This window comes from Doryrhamphus excisus, linkage group LG7 (genome assembly GCF_037039965.1).
Source record: "Doryrhamphus excisus strain RoL-2023G ecotype Guam linkage group LG7, RoL_Dexc_Guam_v1.1, whole genome shotgun sequence".
Taxonomy (NCBI): Eukaryota; Metazoa; Chordata; class Actinopteri; order Syngnathiformes; family Syngnathidae; genus Doryrhamphus; species Doryrhamphus excisus.
Window position 1 is genome coordinate 2838854 of NC_136363.1, and position 23662 is coordinate 2862515.

General features: G+C 39.7%; 2 protein-coding genes across 6 annotated transcripts; both read left to right on the forward strand.

Annotated features, from left to right (window-relative positions):
• Positions 1-291: 291 nt before the first annotated feature.
• Positions 292-10754, forward strand: LOC131101542 (transmembrane protein 106B-like). The gene is made up of 8 exons (XM_058046798.2): positions 292-433; positions 1429-1632; positions 2751-2814; positions 4203-4362; positions 5499-5639; positions 5756-5805; positions 5942-5995; positions 8488-10754. Exons 2-8 carry the CDS (start codon positions 1437-1439, stop codon positions 8621-8623), a joined length of 801 nt encoding a protein of 266 aa, XP_057902781.2. The 5' UTR covers positions 292-433; positions 1429-1436; the 3' UTR covers positions 8624-10754.
• Positions 10755-11680: 926 nt separating this feature from the next.
• On the forward strand, positions 11681-19652 carry stx12 (syntaxin 12). Of its 5 annotated transcripts, XM_058046797.2 has the most exons (10): positions 11682-11803; positions 12330-12473; positions 12924-12993; positions 14328-14427; positions 15566-15703; positions 15928-15971; positions 17352-17457; positions 17550-17622; positions 17723-17805; positions 19481-19652. In XM_058046797.2, exons 2-10 carry the CDS (start codon positions 12374-12376, stop codon positions 19571-19573), a joined length of 807 nt encoding a protein of 268 aa, XP_057902780.1. In that variant the 5' UTR covers positions 11682-11803; positions 12330-12373; the 3' UTR covers positions 19574-19652. The 5 variants fall into 5 exon arrangements, with proteins under 5 accessions (XP_057902777.2, XP_057902776.2, XP_057902780.1 ...); XM_058046794.2 differs by lacking the exon at positions 19481-19652 and having other exon boundaries at positions 11681-11807; positions 17723-18854; XM_058046793.2 differs by lacking the exon at positions 19481-19652 and having other exon boundaries at positions 11681-11803; positions 17723-18854.
• The last annotated feature ends 4010 nt before the right edge of the window (positions 19653-23662 follow it).

Genomic DNA, 23662 nt, shown 5'->3' on the forward strand with positions numbered 1-23662 from the left:
GCAGGCCTCACAGCTAGGAGACCCGAGTTCAATTCCACCCTCGGCCACTCCAAATTGTCCATATGTATGAATGTGAGTGTGAATGGTTGTTTGTCTAAATGTTCCCTGTGATTGGCTGGCCACCAGTCCAGGGTGTACCCCGCCTGTCGCCTGAAAACAGCTGGGATAGGCTCCAGCACCCCCCCCCCCCCCCCCCCCCCCGTGACCCTTGTGAGGAAAAGCGGTAGAAAATGAATGAATGAATAATATAATTATATTTTTTGGAATGTGCTTCATGACATATGGCCCACAGGGCACACTTTGGACACCACTGCCATACGTCACTGCGAGTCCCACTCGCGCAACGCGCATGTCTGTTTCAGTCTTGTTTGGTAAACAAACCACTGCATGATCCACTCGTCGCATTCCGCTAATTCTGAAGCTGTTACATAAGGTAAGTGTAGCCATTTCTCACTTGTTTCGTTATCGGCTAGCATTGGCTATATTTATGTACCTTTGCGTTAATGAACACAATTGGTATCGTGGCTAGCGTTCATTTGGTGTGCTTCGGAGCAAGTCGCTTGTTGCTTCAGCTTCATTGTTCTCCCAGCTTATATACTATGTATGTATATATAAGTTCTAAAGCTTATATATATGTTTAGGATAGCGTATTGATTTTACACGTTCACATTTAAACGTGCTTTGGCCTAAACTGTAGCTGTGTTCTTACAGCTAGCCGGCCTCGGGCTAACAAGTGACGTTAGCATTAGCTTCTTTCGTAGCGAAGTGCGCGTCAATAGTGAAATATCGACACTTCCGATAATTAGGTCTTCATGCGCGAAAGTTGATTCTCAAATAAAAATATTGATACTTTTGATACTATTTCAGACATTTGAGGTCGTGTGTGTTAAATGAAGGGAACTACTTTTTCTTCCGTATGTGCGTAATGCGTACGTGTGAATTGTCAATAAAGTTTTAATTCATATAATAACCAATCATTTATTTTTAATGACGTAATAGTTTTAATGCGTGCATGACGTGATATCTACTTCCTGGACTGTGCTATCTAACACACTAGCACGGTAATACCAATACATTTTCCTGTACTTTGCTTTGACAATACATACACTGTGTATAATTTTATTATGCTTTTATCAGGGATAATTGGTTGTTAATTGTTTCTACACCCGACTGTGACAAGTGAAGTAGGATTCCTTATTTATAAATTGCATATTTTCATCGTCACGGCATAAAAAACATGTTTATGACCATCTTAATATGGTTTTAGAGCCCTCTAGGTATGAAATAACACCCCTATATTCAACTTTACACTCTTATTACCCAATATGGCCGATTGAAGAAGTCCATTTTGCCCTTTTTATGCTTGAAAATGCTTTATTTAGGCCAAGAATATGTACTTTCTCTGACTGTTCTGCTTTACATTTCCAGGCGTGACAATGGGGAAGTCATTCTCCCATTTTCTCAAACAGACCGGCTACACTGTGGGTCAGGATGGTCTTACTACACACATGGAGGACACCCCCGCTGAAGATGGGAAAGACGGGGACGTTTCCCAGTTTCCGTATGTGGAGTTCACGGGAAGGGACAGTGTGACGTGTCCTACATGTCAGGGCACCGGAAGAATCCCCAGAGGTACTGAAACGCTCCGTAGTGCAGTAATCACTTCTACAGTTTTAACATGATTAGAGCCCTCTAGATATGAAATAACACCCCTATAGTCAACATTTCACTCCTATTTACTGTTTGTGGCGCTCCATAGTGCAGTAATCACTTCTTTATCCCCGCTAATTGGTTCCGCACCCAACCACGATAAGTGAATGTCAAAGTATGACCTTCTAAATACACTTTTAACATGATTAGAGCCCTCTAGATATGAAATAACACCCCTATAGTCAACATTTCACTCCTATTTACTGTTTATGGTGCTCCATAGTGCTAATTGGTTCCGAACCCAACCACGATAACTGAATATCAAAGTAGGACCTTCTAAATATATTTTTAACATGATTAGAGCCCTCTAGATATGAAATAACACCCCTATAGTCAACATTTCACTCCTATTTACTGTTTATGGTGCTCCGTAGTACAGTAATCACTTCTTTATCCCCGCTAATTGGTTCCGCACCCAACCACGATAAGTGAATGTCAAAGTAGGACCTTCTAAATACACTTTAAACATGATTAGAGCCCTCTAGATATGAAATAACACCCCTATAGTCAACATTTCACTCCCATTACCCAACATAGTCGACATAATAAGACATAAATAAGACTCATGCTTGTGTGTGTTGCTGTTAAATGTGTTCCGATGCTAGAGGAGCTGAGGGGGGGGGCGGACAGGAAGTGATTATGAGGGTTTCAGAGTTGAGTTGAGCAACAATTTGGGATTATTGTGCTTGTTGTGAGGTCATTTAAACCAAAAACCTGTCCCGGCGATGAAGTCTGGTGCTTGTGCGTCACACCCATGCTTTATATTTAGCCATTTTTTAATGCTAGAAAATGCTTAATTTGGTCGAAAAAGCACAACATGGATGATGAGGGCTGACTTTAACTGCATTAAATATGAAAACATAGGGACTTATCTATTCAAGTGTTTTTGCACCTCATATGTAGCACGTTTGGAAGGCAGGTCCACATAAAACAGCGATACTCACAGCTCGTTCTGTCAGCAGGACCTTTGTGTGTTTGTGTGATATTCCATAACTAGTGGTATTCTTCCCTTGCATTCACTTACTTTGTCTTTGCTTCAGGACAGGAAAATCAACTTGTGGCATTGATTCCGTACAGCGACCAAAGGCTTCGCCCCAGGAGGACGTATGTACATTTATAGTACATTTATATTTGTGTATACAATATGTGGAAATATCATGCATGATGTCATATCTACTTCCTGTACTGTGATATCTAACACACTAGCACGGTAATACCAATGCATTTTCCTGTACTTTGCTTTGCCAATACATACAGTATGTATTGTTTTATTATGCTTTTAGCGGGGATAATTGGTAGCTAATTGGTAGCTAATTGGTAGCTAATTGGTTGCTAATTGGTTGCTAATTGGTTCTACACCCGGCTGTGATAAGTGAATTTCGGCAAAGTAGGATTACTTATTTATAAATTGAATATTTTAGTAGTCAGGGCATAAAAAACATGTTTATGACCAACTTAGTATGGTTTTAGAGCCCTCTAGATATGAAATAACACCCCTATAGTCAACTTATTACCCAATATATTACATTGAAGAAGTCCATTTTGCCCGTTTTATGCTTGAAAATGCTTTATTTAGACCAAGAATATGTACAAACTGATTAAATGTGTATGTTTTGTTTACAAATAGTAAGCCTCAGTCAAATAAAAAACATGTTTATGACCAACTTAATATGGTTTTAGAGCCCTCTGGATATGAAATAACACCCCTATAGTCAACTTATTACCTAATATATTACATTGAAGAAGTCCATTTTGCCCGTTTTATGCTTGAAAATGCTTTATTTAGGCCAAGAATATGTACAAACTGATTAAATGGTCATATTTTGTTTACGAATAATAAAAAAAGAACATGAATAGTCAAATAAAAAACATGTTTATGACCACCTTAATATGGCTTTAGAGCCCTCTAGATATGAAATAACACCCCTATAGTCAACTTTATACTCATATTTCCCAATATGGCCGATTGAATAAGTCAATTTTGCCTTTTTTATGCTTGAAAATGCTTTATTTAGGCTAAGAATATGTACAAACTGATTAGATGTGTATGTTTTGTTTACAAATAGTAAGCCTCAGTCAAATAAAAAACATGTTTATGATTATCTTAATATGGTTTTAGAGCCCTCTGGATATGAAATAACACCCCTATAGTCAACTTTACACTCATATTTCCCAATAGGGCCGATAGAAGAAGTCAATTTTGCCTTTTTTATGCTTGAAAATGCTTTATTTAGTCCAAGAATATGTACAAACTGATTAAATGTGTATGTTTTGTTTACAAATAGTAAGCCTCAGTCAAATAAAAGCATGTTTATGACCAACTTAATATGGTTTTAGAGCCCTCTAGATGTGAAATAACACCCCTATAGTCAACTTTACACTCTTATTACCAAATACGGTAGATTGAAGAAATCAATTTTGCCTTTTTTTGTGCTTGAAAATGCTTTATTTAGATCAAGAATCTGTACAAACTGCTTCCGTGTCCTCCACAGGAAGTTGTACGTAACTGCGTCGGTTGCGGTCTGCCTGCTGTTGTCCAGCTTGGCCGTCTTCTTCCTCTTCCCTCGATCCATCGACGTGACCTACGTCGGGGTGAAGTCTGTTTACGTCAGCTACGACCAAGACAAGCACAGCGTCTACCTGAACATCACGGTGGGTCTCTTCGACTAGCATCATCCAAACCAAGGAAGTTGAAAAAAAGGATGAGAATAAAGAGAAAGAGAATTTGGAGTGGCCAATTAACCTAGCATGTTTTTGGAATGTGGGAGGAAACATGCAAACTCCGCACAGAGATACCCGAGGATGGAATCGAACTCGGGTCACCTAGCTGTGAGTTCTGCGCGCTAACCACACGACCGCCGTGCAGCCCCCATTCCGAATATAATAATAAAAATCATAATAATACAGTGGTGTCTTGGTTAACGGCATCAATCTGTTCCAGAAGGTCTGACTCTAACCAAAACAGACTCTTAACCAAAGCAAATGTTCTCATAGAAAATCATGAAAAGCCAATCAATTTGTGACATATCTAGCTGTTGACGCTGGCTGGCTGCTGCTATTAATTGCTTTGGACACATATAACTGCACGTTTGGACCTCACAGCTAGGAGACCAGGGTTCAATTCCACCCTCGGCTATCTCTGTGTGGAGTTTGCATGTTCTCCCCGTGCATGCGTGGGTTTTCTCCGGGTACTCCGGTTTCCTCCCACATTCCAAAAACATGCTAGGTTAATTGGCGACTCCAAATTGTCCATCGGTATGAATGTGAGTGTGAATGGTTGTTTGTCTATATGTGCCCTGTGATTGGCTGGCCACCAGTCCAGGGTGTACCCCGCTGAAGACAGCACTGTAGAAAATGAATGAATGAATATGAATATTTTTTATTTTGGAGTCATTTCGGCACATGTTCGTATATATTTGTATATACACCTTTGGAGTATTAAGCTGCTGTGTGAGGAATTTAGGCGCTGCCAGTGAAGTGCTCTGACTTAATTGGCCACTTCAAATGGTCCATAGGTATGAATGTGAGTGTGAATGGTTGTTTGTCTATATGTGCCCTGTGATTGGCTGGCCACCAGTCCAGGGTGTACCCCGCCTCTCGCCCCGAAGACAGCTGGGATAGGCTCCAGCACCCCCCCGCGACCCTCGTGAGGAAAAGCGGTGTTTGTCACATGTTTGATACCTCCATTGGCTACACACAGTAGAACCTGACCCCACAAGGTGGTTTATGTGGTTTTGGACTGATCCATGTATCCACCCCCCGCCCCCGCCCCCGCCCCCCTCCCTCAGAACACGCTCAACATCACCAACAACAACTACTACTCAGTGGCGGTGGCCAACATCACGGCTCAGGTGGAGTTCGTCAATACCGTAATTGGAAAATCCCGTATCAGTAACATCACCGCCATCGGACCTCTGGACATGAAACAGGTAGCGCTACATATTACATAAATACATATTACATATATACATATTACATATACAAATATGGGCCATAAAGAATGAATGAATGTGCAGGGGTGACTCCTCTTTCTTTCCATTCCCAGATTGACTACATGGTCCCTACTGTCATAGCGGATGAGATGAGCTATATGTAGTAAGTACACGTCACCAGCATATTTCTGGATATTGTTATATTTATGAAAAACACCTATACCATACACAGTTATTGGGCAAATATGCATATTTCAACAAATCATCCCAAACTGACTGATGTCCCTTTGGTTTCACAGTGACTACTGCACTCTACTAAGGATCAAAGTACACAACATCGTCTTGATGATGCAGTAAGTTGTCTGTACTATGAATCTTCTACCGATGATCCTTGTCCCCAACCATCTCAGTCTGACTTAATCTCCAAGGCCTCTAATGTATAATGCCCCTCTGATGTACTTGTTTCTGATCCTATCCATCCTGGTCACTCCCAATGAGAACCTCCGCATCCTCATCTCTGACATGTCCCAACCATCTCAGTCTAGCGTCTCTGACTTTATCTCCAAGGGCTCTAACATGTAATGTCCTGTTCCTATTCCTGATCCTATCCATCCTGGTCACTCTCAATGAGAACCTCAGCATCCTCATCTCTGACATGTCCCAACCATCTCAGTCTGGCCTCTCTGACTTTATCTCCAAGGCCTCTAACATGTAATGTTCCTATGATCCTATCCATCCTGGTCACTCCCAATGAGAACCTCAGCATCCTCATCTCTGACATGTCCCAACCATCTCAGTCTAGCGTCTCTGACTCTATCTCCAAGGGCTCTAACATGTAATGTCCTGTTCCTGATCCTATCCATCCTGGTCACTCCCAATGAGAACCTCAGCATCCTCGTCTCTGACATGTCCCAACCATCTCAATCTGGCCTCTCTGACTTTATCTCCAAGGCCTCTAACATGTAATGTTCCTATGATCCTATCCATCCTGGTCACTCCCAATGAGAACCTCAGCATCCTCATCTCTGACATGTCCCAACCATCTCAGTCTAGCGTCTCTGACTCTATCTCCAAGGGCTCTAACATGTAATGCCCTGTTCCTGATCCTATCCATCCTGGTCACTCTCAATGAGAACCTCAGCATCCTCATCTCTGACATGTCCCAACCATCTCAATCTGGCCTCTGACTTTATCTCCAAGGCCTCTAACATGTAATGTTCCTATGATCCTATCCATCCTGGTCACTCCCAATGAGAACCTCAGCATCTTCATCTCTGACATGTCCCAACCATCTCAGTCTAGCGTCTCTGACTCTATCTCCAAGGGCTCTAACATGTAATGTCCGGTTCCTGTTCCTGATCCTATCCATCCTGGTCACTCCCAATGAGAACCTTAGCATCCTCATCTCTGACATGTCCCAACCATCTCAGTCTGGCCTCTCTGACTTTATCTCCAAGGCCTCTAACATGTAATGTTCCTATGATCCTATCCATCCTGGTCACTCCCAATGAGAACCTCAGCATCCTCATGTCTGACATGTCCCAACCATCTCAGTCTAGCGTCTCTGACTCTATCTCCAAGGGCTCTAACATGTAATGTCCTGTTCCTGTTCCTGATCCTATCCATCCTGGTCACTCCCAATGAGAACCTCAGCATCCTCATCTCTGACATGTCCCAACCATCTCAGTCTGGCCTCTCTGACTTTATCTCCAAGGCCTCTAACATGTAATGTTCCTATGATCCTATCCATCCTGGTCACTCCCAATGAGAACCTCAGCATCCTCATCTCTGACATGTCCCAACCATCTCAGTCTAGCGTCTCTGACTCTATCTCCAAGGGCTCTAACATGTAATGTCCTGTTCCTGATCCTATCCATCCTGGTCACTCCCAATGAGAACCTCAGCATCCTTGTCTCTGACATGTCCCAACCATCTCAATCTGGCCTCTCTGACTTTATCTCCAAGGCCTCTAACATGTAATGTTCCTATGATCCTATCCATCCTGGTCACTCCCAATGAGAACCTCAGCATCCTCATCTCTGACATGTCCCAACCATCTCAGTCTAGCGTCTCTGACTCTATCTCCAAGGCCTCTAACATGTAATGTCCTGTTCCTGTTCCTGATCCTATCCATCCTGGTCACTCCCAATGAGAACCTCAGCATCCTCATCTCTGACATTCATGTATTGTTATGACTTTATTCTCTAATATTATGACTTTTTTTCCTCATAAGCTTACAACTTGTCTATGACTTTGTTCTCATAATGTTACCACTTTGTCATACTGTTATGACTTTATTCTCATAATGTTATGATTTTTTTTGTGAATTTACAACTTTATTTTTGTAAGATTATGGCTTTTTTCTCTGAATATTACAACCTAATTCTCGTAAATGTATAGAATATTATATAGAATACAGAATATTACAACTTTTTTTTCTGCAACTTTATTCTTGCAATATTACGACTTTTTTTCTAGTAATTTTACAACTTTATTCTCGTAACATTATATATTTTTTTTATTGTAATATTCCAACCTTATTCTTGTAATATCCTTTTACAAGTACAGTATTTTATTTCACACGTCCGGGTATTAGAGCCACGTTGAAAAAAATCTAGAACAATCTGATATTTTCATCATAAAAAAGTCATATTTATGAGAAGAAAGTTGTAACGTTACAACGTTTTTATAACGTTAAGAGAATAAAGTGATAATATTCCGACATCAGCTACTCCTCTTCCTAAAAAGTGAACCGGCTTCCTGGCACGGCATATCATGTGACTTAATCATGTGTTTGTTTGTCGGAAGGGGGCGGGGCCTCAATTCATGCTTGTCCTTTATTTAGAGTGACGGTCACCACCACGTACTTCAGCCATGCCGAGCAAGTCTCGCAGGAGATGTACCAGTATGTCGACTGTGGCGGGAACACCACTTCCAACGGTGGGATGACCAAGCCATTCAGCATTCCTCATCCGGAGTAACGCCGCCTCATTCATCATCATCATCATCATCAAGTATAACGGTAACCTTATTTGGGTCAAAAATCTGCTTATTTAAGCAACTTGTACATATTTTGTACCTAAAGTGTTGAAGCATAAACTAGCTAAATAAATTAAAATATAAGTCATTCAGAAGGCGCATTCAAAGAGATATGTAGTATTCTACACTGGTCACTAGGTGTCAGTAATGTTACCGTGATTAGACGGGAGCCACCGCAGGAAGTACGGCACAGAACAGGAAGAACGTCAACAAGGTACACTCCCATTGCTAACGTCTTGGGCTTTATTATGTTTTATTTATGTCTTTATTTTCTTTCATTATGTCTCCTGTATTATGTGAATGTGAATGAGACTATAGGGGTGTTATGTCATGTCTAGAGGGCTCCAATAATGTTAATAAAAAAACACAGATTTACTTCAAATTGGTTAAAATTGGAGTTCTAATATTATGTGAATGTAAATGAGACTATAGGGGTGTTATGTCATGTCTAGAGGGCTCCAATAATGTTAATAAAAAAACACAGATTTACTTCAAATTGGTTAAAATTGGAGTTATAATATTATGTGAATGTAAATGAGACTATAGGGGTGTTATGTCATGTCTAGAGGGCTCCAATAATGTTAATTAAAAAAAAGATTTACTTCAAATTGATTAAAATTGGAGTTCTAATATTATGTGAATGTAAATGAGACTATAGGGGTGTTATGTCATGTCTAGAGGGCTCCAATAATGTTAATAAAAAAAAAGATTTACTTCAAATTGGTTAAAATTGGAGTTCTAATATTATGTGAATGTAAATGAGACTATAGGGGTGTTATGTCATGTCTAGAGGGCTCCAATAATGTTAATAAAAAAACACAGATTTACTTCAAATTGGTTAAAATTGGAGTTCTAATATTATGTGAATGTAAATGAGACTATAGGGGTGTTATGTCATGTCTAGAGGGCTCCAATAATGTTAATAAAAAAAGACAGATTTACTTCAAATTGGTTAAAATTGGAGTTCTAATATTATGTGAATGTAAATGAGACTATAGGGGTGTTATGTCATGTCTAGAGGGCTCCAATAATGTTAATTAAAAAAAAGACAGATTTACTTCAAATTGGTTAAAATTGGAGTTCTAATATTATGTGAATGTAAATGAGACTATAGGGGTGTTATGTCATGTCTAGAGGGCTCCGATAATGTTTAAAAAAAAAGACAGATTTACTTCAAATTGGTTAAAATTGGAGTTCTAATATTATGTGAATGTAAATGAGACTATAGGGGTGTTATGTCATGTCTAGAGGGCTCCAATAATGTTAATAAAAAAACACAGATTTACTTCAAATTGGTTAAAATTGGAGTTCTAATATTATGTGAATGTAAATGAGACTATAGGGGTGTTATGTCATGTCTAGAGGGCTCCGATAATGTTTAAAAAAAAGACAGATTTACTTCAAATTGGTTAAAATTGGAGTTCTAATATTATGTGAATGTAAATGAGACTATAGGGGTGTTATGTCATGTCTAGAGGGCTCCAATAATGTTAAAAAAAACAGATTTACTTCAAATTGGTTAAAATTGGAGTTCTAATAGTGTGTACAATTTGAGTTACTGTGACTAGAAGACTTAATTCAGTGCATATGTTTTGCTTGCTGTAGTAATTATGAAGGTTCTGGTGGTGTATATATCCAATGACGATAATAGATACCTACCAATAATGCACTTTATAATTAACAATAATTTGCACTCTTTATATTTTTGTTCTCTCTAAAAGCTAATTCCTTCAGCACAGTATTGTATAATGTTATAGCATGAAAACCGGGATAAACGATGTTTCTTTCAGTGCACTCTTAGTGATTCATTAATGTGTTATTTTTTGCAGTGGGATTTTGTTTTCCCAAACAAAGGAGAAAAAATATTGCATGCACAATTTTTTTTTAACCACAATTCTAAAATGAAGGAATCATAGTCTTTAAACTATTTTAAATACATTTTCACTCATTATTTTTAGACAAAATTAAATCTGAAATTCTGGCACACTTGATATTTTCTTATTTATTGTTGTCAATTGTGTTTTTTTTTAACCCTATCCTGTGCATTATTTACTCAATAAACTACAATTTGAGAAGACTTGGTCGTTATTTTTAACATGGATATTTACCTAAAAAAATGTGACTAAAAATTAAACCTGACTAAACACAACAACAACTAAACAAAACGCCTACAAGCTCATCGATTGGCTCGGAATTTATTTTGCTAGCATGTGATTGGCCGTTCCTGCTGTCATTCCTTGAGCGTGTCGACTGCCATAAAAGTGATTCAAGCAACGTTATTCCTGACCTTTAGCAGAAAATTACTCGATATTTATAATGTCAGTTTTAATAACTAATAATTCTAAGAAAATAATCAACATACGCCCGTGCATGAAGCCCTCTGAGCTAATAAGAAACACATCAAGCACTAGGACCAAGCGGAAAACGACCTCAAACGCTATTCTTTTTTATCAACCCGCCTACAAGCTCATCGATTGGCTCGAGATTTATTTTGCTAGCATGTGATTGGCCGTCCCCGCTGTCCATTCCATGAGCGCTTCGACTGCCACACAAGTGATTCATTAAAGCAACGTTATTCCTGACCTTTCACAGAAAATGACTCGGTATTTATGATGTCAGTTTGTATAACTAATAAACAACTATGAAGTAAACAAAAAAGTCATACTATGACCTTGATAATGTAGTGTGCAAAATCGAAGGATATCGTAATGTGGAATTGAGCTCAAACACGCCCCTCCACTGCAGTCAGCTGACTGTCCGGGAAGGGCAGGAAGTAAGTAAAATGCTACGGCAAGCCCACTTAGACAATCATGCTCCAGCGGAAGTCGCTTAATTTCAACTCCACAAATAAAATGAGTAAAGTGGTTATTATTATATAAATGGCGGTAACGCACAACATACATTTACTAACCACTAGCACACCGTATAACGTATAAGAACATGTAAGCGCATACGCAAAGTTATTACTTGTTTTGTCCCTGACCGCATACCGTAAGCATTTTTTCCAAGATGGCGGCCCAATGACGCATGCGTAGTATGAGTCGCTGGCTGTCAGTGGTGGAGTTCCGCTAGCATTTTTTTGGTTGTCACAACCGCCTATGTGTTCTCAGACAGCAAAATAAGCAAGTACTATCATTTTATATTCATTGTAATTTCGTTATATATATAATTGTTTGGAATTATCATTATTGTGGAATAAAACTGCGGTACGTGTAAAGATAAACTAAAACGAACGTCAATCATGTTTAAACGTAAACTGAGGTGGTGCTAAATTACCATCACAAGACTGAAAGCTAGCATCTGAAATGAGTAACGTTTATGTAACTTTTAGTTAATTCATAATTGTGAGGATGTGTTTTCGGTTAAGTATTGGTATATATATATAAAGTATTGGTATTTATAATGTATTAGCACAAGCCACTGTATAAGAAATACCATAGACGTTAGCAACCTGGCTAGCTAGGCAAGCTAGCCCCGCTCACACCAAGCTATCTGACCTAAATCCAAGACCGGTTGAGATATAAAATCCTAATAGTAAACACGCCAAATATCGCACTGTTAGTTTATGTTTTTGTCTCAGCATAGACTCGGTTTCCTTATATCGAGTTTTACGGTAATCATTGTTGACAACATTGTTGACATGTCCAGGCTGACGTCACATCTTACGCCACAACCCTATCCGACAGACAAGCATGTCGTACGGCCAAGGAGAGAGTTACCGTCCGGTCCCTCGGGACTTCAGCAGCCTGATCCAGACATGTAGTTCCAACATTCAGAAGATCACACAAAACAGTAAGTGTTATGTGCTTTCTTATACTGTATACTTCTCTGTCAATACATGTCATTAAAAAAAAAAATTACAATATTTTTGTCAGTAAATGGTGTACCTAATGATTTGGCCGCTGAGCAAATGTTCAGTGTTAAAACAAAGACAAACGGCCTTTGTCTCCTGGTATGAACAGAAGCCAGGCCATGTCATGTGACCATTGCATGCTGCAAAAGGGATAAGGCACACTGGCTTGTTCGCTCTAATTATTTGTCTCCTGATGTCTGGACCTTAGTTCTAAATATTTATTCATGACTGCCTTTGTGCTTTGGAGCTGATGTTATGTATTTTTTCATTTGCATGCGTATGACTTAGAACAATAGTGCAAATTCCTCACATTGAGCTGCTAATCGAATGCCTTTTGCCGCCACGTGATGACACAACTCATCAATTCATTCATTGCTTTCCTCTGACAGCTGCTCAGATTAAGAGCATGGTGAACCAGTTGGGGACCATACAGGACACCAGCGAGCTTCAGGATCGACTGTATGTACACAACTCACGTCCGGTACCCTGACATTTTGACATTTACAGTGGAACCTCCGAACAAAAACCTGTTTATGACCTTCTAAATGCATTTTTTCTAAACATTATTAGAGCTCTCTAGTTATAAAATAACACCCCTATAGTCACCTTTTATACCCGTATTACCAAATGTTAATCTTCAAACAGCAAAAATAATGCATAAGGCTAAAAATTAGCTAAAAATGTCAACCAATACTTCTCTACAAGAGAGGAGAAATATGATCTCAGGGAAGAAGTACATTTGAAACACTTCTATGCTAGGACTACGTTAAAAAGCAATAGCATTTCAGTATGTGGAATCAAACTATGGGATGGATTGAGTAAGGACCTCAAACAATGCACAACGATGAGCCAATTCAAGAAACAATACAAGCAGTTGATGTTTGCTAAATACAAGGATGAAGAGTCTTGAACCAGTCATGATGTGCTATATATATATATATATATATATATATATATATATATATATATATATATATCACTTATGTCATTGGATGGTCATATCACCTCATACGTCGGTACGTGACAAAAAATATATTTTTTAAGCAAAATAAAAAAATATTAAATAAAATTTTAAAAATTAAAATTTTTTTTTAAAAAAAATTAATAAAATAAAGTTTAAAAAAAACTTTCCTGGGGGGGGCTGAGTGGCAAACGTACAGGAAGTGACGCCGCAATTTAAGACAAAAATAAGGCTTGTGCTTGTGTGTGTTGCTGTAAATGTGTTTCCTGGGGGAGCTGAGTGGCGGGCAGACAGGAAGTGATGACGCAATTTAAGACAAAAAATAAGTATTTTGCTTGTGTATGTTGCTGTAAATGTAAAAATTTAAAATAAAAATTCAAAAAAAAAAAAAAAAAACCTAAACTGTATTAGGAAAGCAGGAAGTGAACAAATGTAACAGTTACTGATTGTAAAAGTACCAGATGGAGGGGTAGGATTTAATAAGCTTTGCTTCTTCCTACTCCTTTTGGACATGTGGAACTGTGAACTGATTATGGGATGCATTCAATTGTAATCTGATGCATGTTCAAATGAAATTAAACCATTACCATGACCAAATATAGTAGACATATGAAGAGAAACTAAGACATAACATCAGAGAGCTAACATCGAGACAGTTCCATGTTGTTCCTCCAATAATAGAGAGTCATTCATTTTGTCCTGAGGTCTCGTGTGACGCTGGTAGTTTCCAACGGTTCCACTGTAGAACGCTTCCCTGCATTGTGTCACCAGAGAAAGCCAGTGAAGTACACTTGTATTGTTAATTGTGACTAAACTATCGCTGTTTCCACAGGCAGCAAATACAACACTACACCAACCAACTTGCAAAAGAAACCAACAAGCACCTGAAGGAGTTGGGCTCAATTCCTTTGCCAACATTCCCCTCGGAGCAAGTAAGTAAGACGTCACCAGAGACTTCTTGAATCCAGAACCCCCCTGGGTCAAAAGACCCATCCTTATAGATGTAAGACTTCATTGTGTTAAAGCATGACTGCAGATCATATCTATAAAATACATTCAACATTACATATATAAGTCATTCAGAAGATGTTGTGATGATTTAATATTCTGTACTGGTCACTAGGTGTCAGTAATGTTACATGGATGAGACAATAGCCACTGCAGGAAGTAAGAAAAGTATGGTAATGGTAATGGTTTTATTTCAATTGAATGCATCCCATAATCAGTGCACAGTTCCACATGTCTGAAAGGAGTAGGAAGAAGCAAAGCTTATTAAGTCCTACCCCTCCATCTGGTACTTTTACAATCAGTAACTGTTACATTTGTTCACTTCCTGCTTTCCTAATATAATTTAGCTATTTTTTTGTTGTTTTCCTTTTTATCTTAAAAAAAATAATTTTAATTTTAATTTTAATTTTAATTTTAATTTTAATTTTAATTTTAATTTTAATTTTAATTTTAATTTTAATTTTAATTTTAATTTTAATTTTAATTTTAATTTTAATTTTAATTTTAATTTTAATTTTAATTAGTTCACAGTTCCACATGTCCAAAAGGAGTAGGAAGAAGCAAAGCTTATTAAATCCTACCCCTCCATCTGGTACTTTTACAGTCAGTAACTGTTACATTTGTTCACTTCCTGCTTTCCTAATATAATTTAGTTATTTTTATTTTTTTGATTCCAGTTTGAAATATAAAAAAAAAACTGTGTGTGTGTATATTATGCCTTCTATGTCTTATTCTCGCTTGTTATGGCTGCTATATTGGGTAATGTGAGTGTAAAAGTGACTATAGGGGTGTTATTCCATGTCTAGTGGACTCTGATAATGTTAAGGTTTGTATTTACAAGGTTGTAAATAGAATTTCTATACTAATTCATGAGGGTCGCGGTGGTGCTGGAGCCTATCCCAGCTGTCTTCAGACAAGAGGCGGTGTACGCCCTGGACTGGTTCGCCAGCCAATCACAGGGCACATATAGACAAACAACCATTCACACTCACATTCATACCTACGGACAATTTGGAGTCGCCAATTAACCTAGCATGTCGTGTGGCCTTCTTCCTCATCTAGAGGCAGCAGAAGATCCAGAGGGAACGGTTGATGAACGATTTCTCCGCCGCGCTCAACAACTTCCAAGCCGTCCAACGGCGTGCGGCGGAGAAGGAGAAGGAGTCGGTAGCCAGAGCAAGAGCTGGATCTCGTCTATCGGTACGTAGGAGTCATCAATAATTCACCAAGCCGCAGGAATGGATGGGTGTGGATTAGCTGAGGCTTTGTTGCATAACAGTAACAGTAACATTAATAGTAACATTAATAGTAACAGTAACAGTAACATTAATAGTAACAGTAACAGTAACAGTGCATGGATTCTTTCTACATTTCAAAAGTTGTCACACAGCTGAGTTTTTTTTTTTTTTTTACTCCTTTTCCAGGCTGACGATGGCGTGCGAGATGAAAGGCTGGTTTCTTTTGACAAGTGAGTGAATGGCAGTCAATCGTGTTTTTAAATCGACTATTATGAGATTTGCGGAGCGTTCAATGTGTCAATACGTTTATACGTTTAGTCAGTGATACAGTGTTACCATACAAATATGGTTCCCAGGGCCTCCAATCGATCCCAACTGGACCGTTCAGGTCTCTCATCCGAGCAGGAGTTCATGCTCAAAGGCACATCAGTCTAGATAGGACACAATATTCACAGGCAATATGGATGCTTCTTATTCAGGTCAGTTTGGGACAGTGCTGCTGAGCGTCCCTCAAGATTAATTGACTCCAGACACCACCATGTTTATGCTTGCAAAAAAACACACTAAACTCATCACACAGTAACTTAACACTCCAAAGTTCTACCTAAAAATATACAAAGAAGTACCAATATGAGTTTTGAAGTTTCCCATTCTGCATTGTGTCTGAGCAAAGCAGTTCATTGGAGGACATGCGGCATAGAAAGTGGTGAGTGTGCAGGCCACACAGCTAGGAGACCCGAGTTCAATTCCACCCTCGGCCATCTCTGTGTGGAGTTTGCATGTTCTCCCCGTGCATGCGTGGGTTTTCTCCGGGTACTCCGGTTTCCTCCCACATTCCAAAAACATGTCTATATCTATTAGTTTATTTAGCCATGTTTATGCTTGCAAAAAAAAACACTAAACTCATCACACAGTAACTTAACACTGCAAAGGTGTACCTAAAAATATACAAAGAAGTACCAATATGAGTATTGAAGTTTCCCATTCTGCATTGTGTCTGAGCAAAGCAGTTCATTGGAGGACATGCGGCATAGAAAGTGGTTAGTGCACAGGCCACACAGCCAGGAAACCCGAGTTCAATTCCACCCTCGGCCATCTCTGTGTGGAGTTTGCATGTTCTCCCTCGTGCATGCGTGGGTTTTCTCCGGGTACTCCCACATTCCAAAAACATGCTAGGTTAATTAGCCACTCCAAATTGTCCATAGGTATGAATGTGAGTGTGAATGGTTGTTTGTCTATATGTGCCCTGTGATTGGCTGGCTCGCCTGAAGACAGCTGGGATAGGCTCCAGCACCCCCCGCGACCCTCGTGAGGATAAGCGGTAGAAAACGAAATGTATACAACCTTATAAAAGACTGTTTTTAACTGTATTAGAGACCTCTAGACATGAAATAGCACCCCTATAGTCACAGTTAGACTCCTATTACTAGGGTTTCGGTTCAGATCGTGATTTGTTTTGATTCAGGTTTCTCACTATTCTCGATTGCGATGCCTTTAAAGGCGGGGTCATAAAAGTTTGCGTGTTTGAAATGAAGGCGCTAACCAACCAAATACAACTACAACAAAAACAATTGTGAATAACGAGTTGTGGTATGTCATGTGACCAACAGTCAGGACGACTGGGGTCAGATGGCCGTTCAGACGGAGGAGGTGGGCATCACAGAGGAGGACTTGGAGCTCATCAAGGAGAGAGAAACCAACATCAGACAGCTGGAGGTGTCGGCCCTTACGTTCTCCTCGTCGACCCGTCAACGTTTGCCGTCAATCATCAGCATCACATGTGAATCTCGGGTCTTTCTTTCTTACAGTCTGACATCATGGATGTCAATCAGATCTTCAAGGACCTTGCCGTCATGATCCACGACCAGGGAGAGATGATTGGTGAGGAAAAGATGTTTTATTTATAGGAGGTTCATGAATACAATACATAAATGTAGAAATGGTATTTGTAAACCGGCGCCGTGCTTGTGCTGGTGCACAGATAGCATCGAGGCAAACGTGGAGAATGCCGAAGTTCATGTGGAACGAGGAGCGGAGCAGCTTCAGAGAGCTGCCTACTACCAAGTGAGTTCCTCTTTTGTAAAGCACTCTTATCAATATATAAACACACCACTCAGTATAGTACATATAGTTCATGTAGTACAATGCTTGATAGCGTGTGCATATAACGAGGATGGCCTGGATAAAACCAGTACGCAGATGATCAGAACACACATAATATAAAGGAGGAGAAACCAAACATAGTATAAGGCATTATTCAGAAGGCGCATTCAAAGACATGCCAACCTGTAGTATTCTACACTGCTCACTAGGTGTCAGTAATGTTACATTGATTACTGTAAAAAAAAAAAGCCAATATCGGACAATATTGTGAGAATAAAGTCTAAAAAATAAAAAGCCAATATAGGATAATATTGGGAGAATAAAGTCTAAAAAAAAGCCAATATCAGACAATATTGTGAGAATAGAGTGTAAAAAAAAAAAAAAAGCCAATATCGGACAATATTGGGAGAATAAAGTCTAAAAAAAAAAAAAAAAGCCAATATCGGACAATATTGTGAGGATAAAGTATAAAAAAAACAAACAAAATGCCAATATCTGACAATATTGTGAGAATAAAGTTTTTACAAAAGTCAATAATGGACAATATTGTGAGAATAAAGTGTAAAAAAAAGGCAATTCTGAGAATAAAGTCTAAAAAAAAAGCCAATATCGGACAATATAGTGAGAATAAAGTAAAAAAAAAGCCAATATCGGACAATATTGTGAGAATAAAGTCTAACAAATGAAAAGCCAATATCGGACAATATTGTGAGAATAAAGTAAAAAAAAAAAAGCCAATATCAGACAATATTGTGAGAATAAAGTCTAAAAAAAAAAGCCAATATCAGACAATATTGTGAGAATAAAGTAAAAAAAAAGCCAGTATCGGACAATATTGTGAGAATAAAGTCTAAAAAAAAAAAAAAAAAAGCCAATATCGGACAATATTGTGAGAATAAAGTAAAAAAAAAGCCAATATCGGACAATATTGTGAGAATAAAGTCTAAAAAAAAAAAAAAAAAGCCAATATCGGACAATATTGTGAGAATAAAGTCTAAAAAAAAAAAAAAGCCAATATCGGACAATATTGTGAGAATAAAGTCTAAAAAAAAGCCAATATCGGACAATATTGTGAGAATAAAGTCTAAAAAAAAGCCAATATCGGACAATATTGTGAGAATAAAGTCTAAAAAAAAGCCAATATCGGACAATATTGTGAGAATAAAGTCTAAAAAAAAAAAGCCCATATCGGACAATATTATGAGAATAAAGTATATAAAAAAAGCTAATATCAGACAATATTGAGAGAATAAAGTATTTTAAAAAAGTCAATATCGGACAATATTGTGAGAATAAAGTCAAAAAAAAAGAGAGAATAAAGTCAAAATATTATGAGAAGCAAAAGTACAAAGATTATTTATATTTATTTTATTATTTATTTATTATTTACATTTATTTCTCATTTTCTGCATCATTACTTCGTTCCTCCAATAGAGTTAATGATGCACGTGACGTCGTTAGTGGTGTGTCGCAAAATTTTTCCAATGTAAAAAAAAAAAAAAAAAAAACAACAACATACAGTCTCTCAAAAAAGGTTAAAAAAAAAACACTGCAGTAGAAAGTCCAAACGCTCCCTTGAGTGAATGGAAGTGTGAGCTGATTGGTTGTCCGGGTAACCACTCTTGTCTTATTCCAGCAAAAATCCAGAAAGAAGATGTGCATCCTGGCTTTGGTTTGCTCCATTGCGCTGGTCATACTTGGCGTCATCATCTGGCAAGTGTCCAAGTGACCTGACTCCACAGGAAAGCCATCTCTATTATTATTATTATTATTATTATGATTATTATTATATACCTGCTTGGTATCACAAGAAGTAGACGCTGCTCACATCCGGATCGCAGAGTTGCTAATACCCAAATCTCAGCTGCGCTGTTCTTTGTAAATAGCAACGTAAAAGCAACAGGAACTGGGAACTATGGTGGCGTTGGGGGAGCGATTTACGTCTCTGATTTATTTCATATTTTATTGAAAGCACTAACACTCACTGTATTTCACATTCATTACTCCGCATAGCGACCTAACTATGATTCATGACAGAAATGATTTTTTTTTTTAGGTGTTGTGTATTATTTTGTTATCATTTCTTCTGCTGTAAAGTGTTGACATTGCACAGTTGAAGTGGTCGAGTGGGGAAAAGTCAGCCTCATAACAACAGGAACTGATGACGCATAAAAGCAGGATGAGTAACAGCGGCGATTGTAGTATAACTGTTCGATACCGAATGTCTTAACAGATATAGGCCCCAAATCCATATTTGTAAATATTACACCACATTATATACAATATAGCTGCAAAAAAAAAAAACCACAACATGAATTGATTTCTATATGACTCATTTCAGTGCGTGTAATAAATGTCTTGAATACTTTTAAAGTGTCATCATTGGCAGCTTGACGCCCAGCTACATTTAGCCACAAGGGGGCGATAGTGTCTTTGTGACCGTAGAGGAAATGCTCAGGTGCAGAAATTCACCATGTTTGATGTTACTTTTCATTTGTTAAAGCTTCTGTGTGTGTGCCCCCCCCCCGGGGCCTTCAGAATCAGTAGTGCTGGCCTGTGTCAAAATATCAAATATGTGGTATTCTGATCTGGTCATTAGGTTTTGAACTTTGAACTTCACCACAAAACGGTTCGATACAGCGACCGCTTACTGCTGATGACGTTGGTCTCACGTTCCAGTCTTTAACAAGAACCCAAGATGCTTTGAAATCCTCCACCTGGGGCAAGACTCCAAACCCAAAAAGGTGCAAGCCACTCGTTTCCTTTAACTGAGAACCGTGGAGAAACTGATGAGGCCATCAGGACTACAGATGAGATCCTAAGGTCTCATCAAATTCTATTCATCAAAGTTCTGAACAGAACCAGTCAAAAAAGGCTCGACTTGCTAGCAATGCGAACCGGGTTCCTGCTCCGGACCAGACCATGGAGAAGCTGATGAGGCCATCAGGACTCCATCGTCTGTGAATAACAAGACGAGATCCTAAGGTCTCATCAAATTCTGTTCATCAAAGTTCTGAACAGAACCAGTGACAAAAGGCTCGACTTGCTAGCAATGCGAACCGAGTTCCTGCGAACCGGGTTCCTGCTCCGGACCAGACCATGGAGAAGCTGATGAGGCCATCAGGACTCCATCGTCTGTAAATAACAGACGAGATCCTAAGGTCTCATCAAAGTTCTGAACAGAACCAGTGACAAAAGGCTCGACTTACTAGCAATGTGAACCGGGTTCCTTCTCCGGACCAGACCAAGATACTTGAAATCCTCCACCTGGGGCAAGACTCCAAACCCAAAATGTGCTAGCCACCCGTTTCCTTTAACTGCGAACCGTGGAGAAACTGATGAGGCCATCAGGACTACAGACGAGATCCTAAGGTCTCATCAAAGTTCTGAACAGAACCAGTGACAAAAATCTCGACTCATTAGCGATGCAAACCGGGTTCCTGCTCCGGACCAGACCATGGAGAAGCCGATGAGGCCATCAGGACTCCATCATCTGTGGATAACAGACAAGATCCTAAGGCCTCATCAAATTCTGTTCATCAAAGTTCTGAACAGAACCAGTCAAAAAAGGCTCGACTTGCTACAATAGGAACCGGGTTCCTGCTCCGGACCAGACCATGGAGAAGCCGATGAAGCCATCAGGACTACAGACGAGATCTTAAGGCCTCATCAAATTCTGTTCATCAGAGTTCTGAACAGAACCAGTGACAAAAGGCTCGACTTGCTAGCAATGCAAACTGGGTTAATGCGAACCGGGTTCCTGCGAACCTGGTTCCTGCTCCGGACCAGGCCATGGAGAAGCCGATGAGGCCATCAGGACTCCATCGTCTGTGAATAACAGACAAGATCCTAAGGTCTCATCAGAGGTCCGAACAGAACCAGTGACAAAAGGCTCGACTTGCTAGCAATGCGAACCGGGTTAGCATCAAAACACACATAGACTGGTTGCGCAAACATGTACCCTTGCAAGAGTGTAGTCCTGTGTTCCTTGGTTCCTTGACCAGGACGAAAACCACATTGGAACCACACGCGGGCCGCGTGTTTGAGACCCCCTGCCGTAGGGTGTTCACGTTCATAAAAGCAGTCCTGCTTTTGAACCTACGTGCAATGTAACATTATGCTTGCGCTCTTATTTTGGTAGATAATTGAAGTCTGTGTCATTGCCACTGTAAAGTGACATCACCTTTATTATATTAGTGTGTTGATCTGCTGTGTTTACTGCTCCCACAGTCAGTCATCATAAGTGGCATGAAGGTGCGTGAGAAGGAACGACGACGTGGTGTAGCGCAGCTTTTACGACCCCCCCCCCGGGGGGGGGGGGGGGGGGTTGGAGCGTGTCGGAGAGACGCACTGGTTTTCAAGCTTTCTGCTTGACTTGCCAATGTTGGATGTTTGACTCAAGAGCTCCAGACCTCCACCATACGTTCTCCTAATGGCCCAGCCGGAATCAATTCCAGCTGAGACATAAAAGTAACATTAATGGGAAAACCCAAAGCAGCCATCAGGTAAGCTTTTAGTAGCATGTTACATATGTTGCGCTAAAGATGAAAGCCGGCATTGGACGTTCGTTCCAGCAATTAGCTACGCCCAGGTAATAAACCCCACTCGCAGCAATAATCCCTCGTTTATCACTGTCTCAGTTGACAGTGATAAACGAGGGATTATTAGATTAGATTAGGATTAGGATTCCTTATTTATCAATGGAATATTTTCATAGTGGGCTGCACGGTGGTCAAGTGGTTCGCGTGCAGACCTCACAGCTAGGAGAACTGAGTTCGATTCCACTCTCGGGCATCTCCGTGCGTGCGTGGGTTTTTGCTCCGGGTACTCCGGTTTCCTCCCACATTCCAAAAACATGTCTATTATATAAAAGTGGGCTGCACGGGGTTCGAGTGGTTCGCGTGCAGACCTCACAGCTAGGAGAACTGAGTTCGATTCCACCCTCGGGCGTCTCCGTTCATGCATGGGTTTACTCCGGGTACTCCGGTTTCCTCCCACATTCCAAAAGCAAACAACATTTCTATGTCTATTAGTTTATTTCGCCATGTTTATGCTTGCAAAAAAAACACTAAACTCATCACACAGTAACTTAACACTCCAAAGAAATATACAAAGAAGTACCAATATGAGTTTTGAAGTTTCTCATTCTGCATTGTGTCTGATCAAAGCAGTTCATTGGAGGACATGCGGCATAGAAAGTGGTTAGTGCGCAGGCCTCACAGCTAGGAGACCCGAGTTCAATTCCACCCTCGGGCATCTCTGTGTGGAGTTTGCATGTTCTCCCTGTGCATGCGTGGGTTTTCTCCAGGTACTCCGGATTCCTCCCACGTTCCAAAAACATGTCTATTAGTTTATTTAGCCATGTTTATGCTTGCAAAAAACACTAAACTCATCACACAGTAACTTAACACTCCAAAGGTGTACCTAAAAATATACAAAGAAGTACCAATATGAGTTTTGAAGTTTCCCATTCTGCATTGTGTCTGAGCTAAGCAGTTCATTGGAGGACATGCGGCATAGAAAGTGGTTAGTGCGCAGGCCACACAGCTAGGAGACCCGAGTTCAATTCCACCCTCGGGCATCTCTGTGTGGAGTTTGCATGTTCTCCCCGTGTATGCGTGGGTTTTCTCCAGGTACTCCGGTTTCCTCCGACATCCCAAAAACATGCTAGGTTAATTGGCGATAAAAATGTAGCGGTACTTCCATCCATTGTTAGCGGTAACTCACATGATTGACAGGAACCAACACAACACGTAGTTTGTCTTATGTTTACATTCCATTAGCTTACATCACATTCCCCATACGGTTCACCCCAGGA

Excerpts from the sequence above, each read along its gene's own strand:
- stx12 (XM_058046794.2), top strand. The coding sequence starts at position 12,374 with ATGTCGTACGGCCAAGGAGAGAGTTACCGTCCGGTCCCTCGGGACTTC. Across the intron at positions 15,972-17,351 it reads AGGCTGGTTTCTTTTGACAA|TCAGGACGACTGGGGTCAGA; the intron begins GTGAGTGAATGG and ends TGTGACCAACAG. Across the intron at positions 17,458-17,549 it reads CCAACATCAGACAGCTGGAG|TCTGACATCATGGATGTCAA; the intron begins GTGTCGGCCCTT and ends TCTTTCTTACAG.
- LOC131101542 (XM_058046798.2), top strand. The coding sequence starts at position 1,437 with ATGGGGAAGTCATTCTCCCATTTTCTCAAACAGACCGGCTACACTGTG. Across the intron at positions 2,815-4,202 it reads AGGCTTCGCCCCAGGAGGAC|GAAGTTGTACGTAACTGCGT; the intron begins GTATGTACATTT and ends TGTCCTCCACAG. Across the intron at positions 4,363-5,498 it reads GCGTCTACCTGAACATCACG|AACACGCTCAACATCACCAA; the intron begins GTGGGTCTCTTC and ends CCCCTCCCTCAG.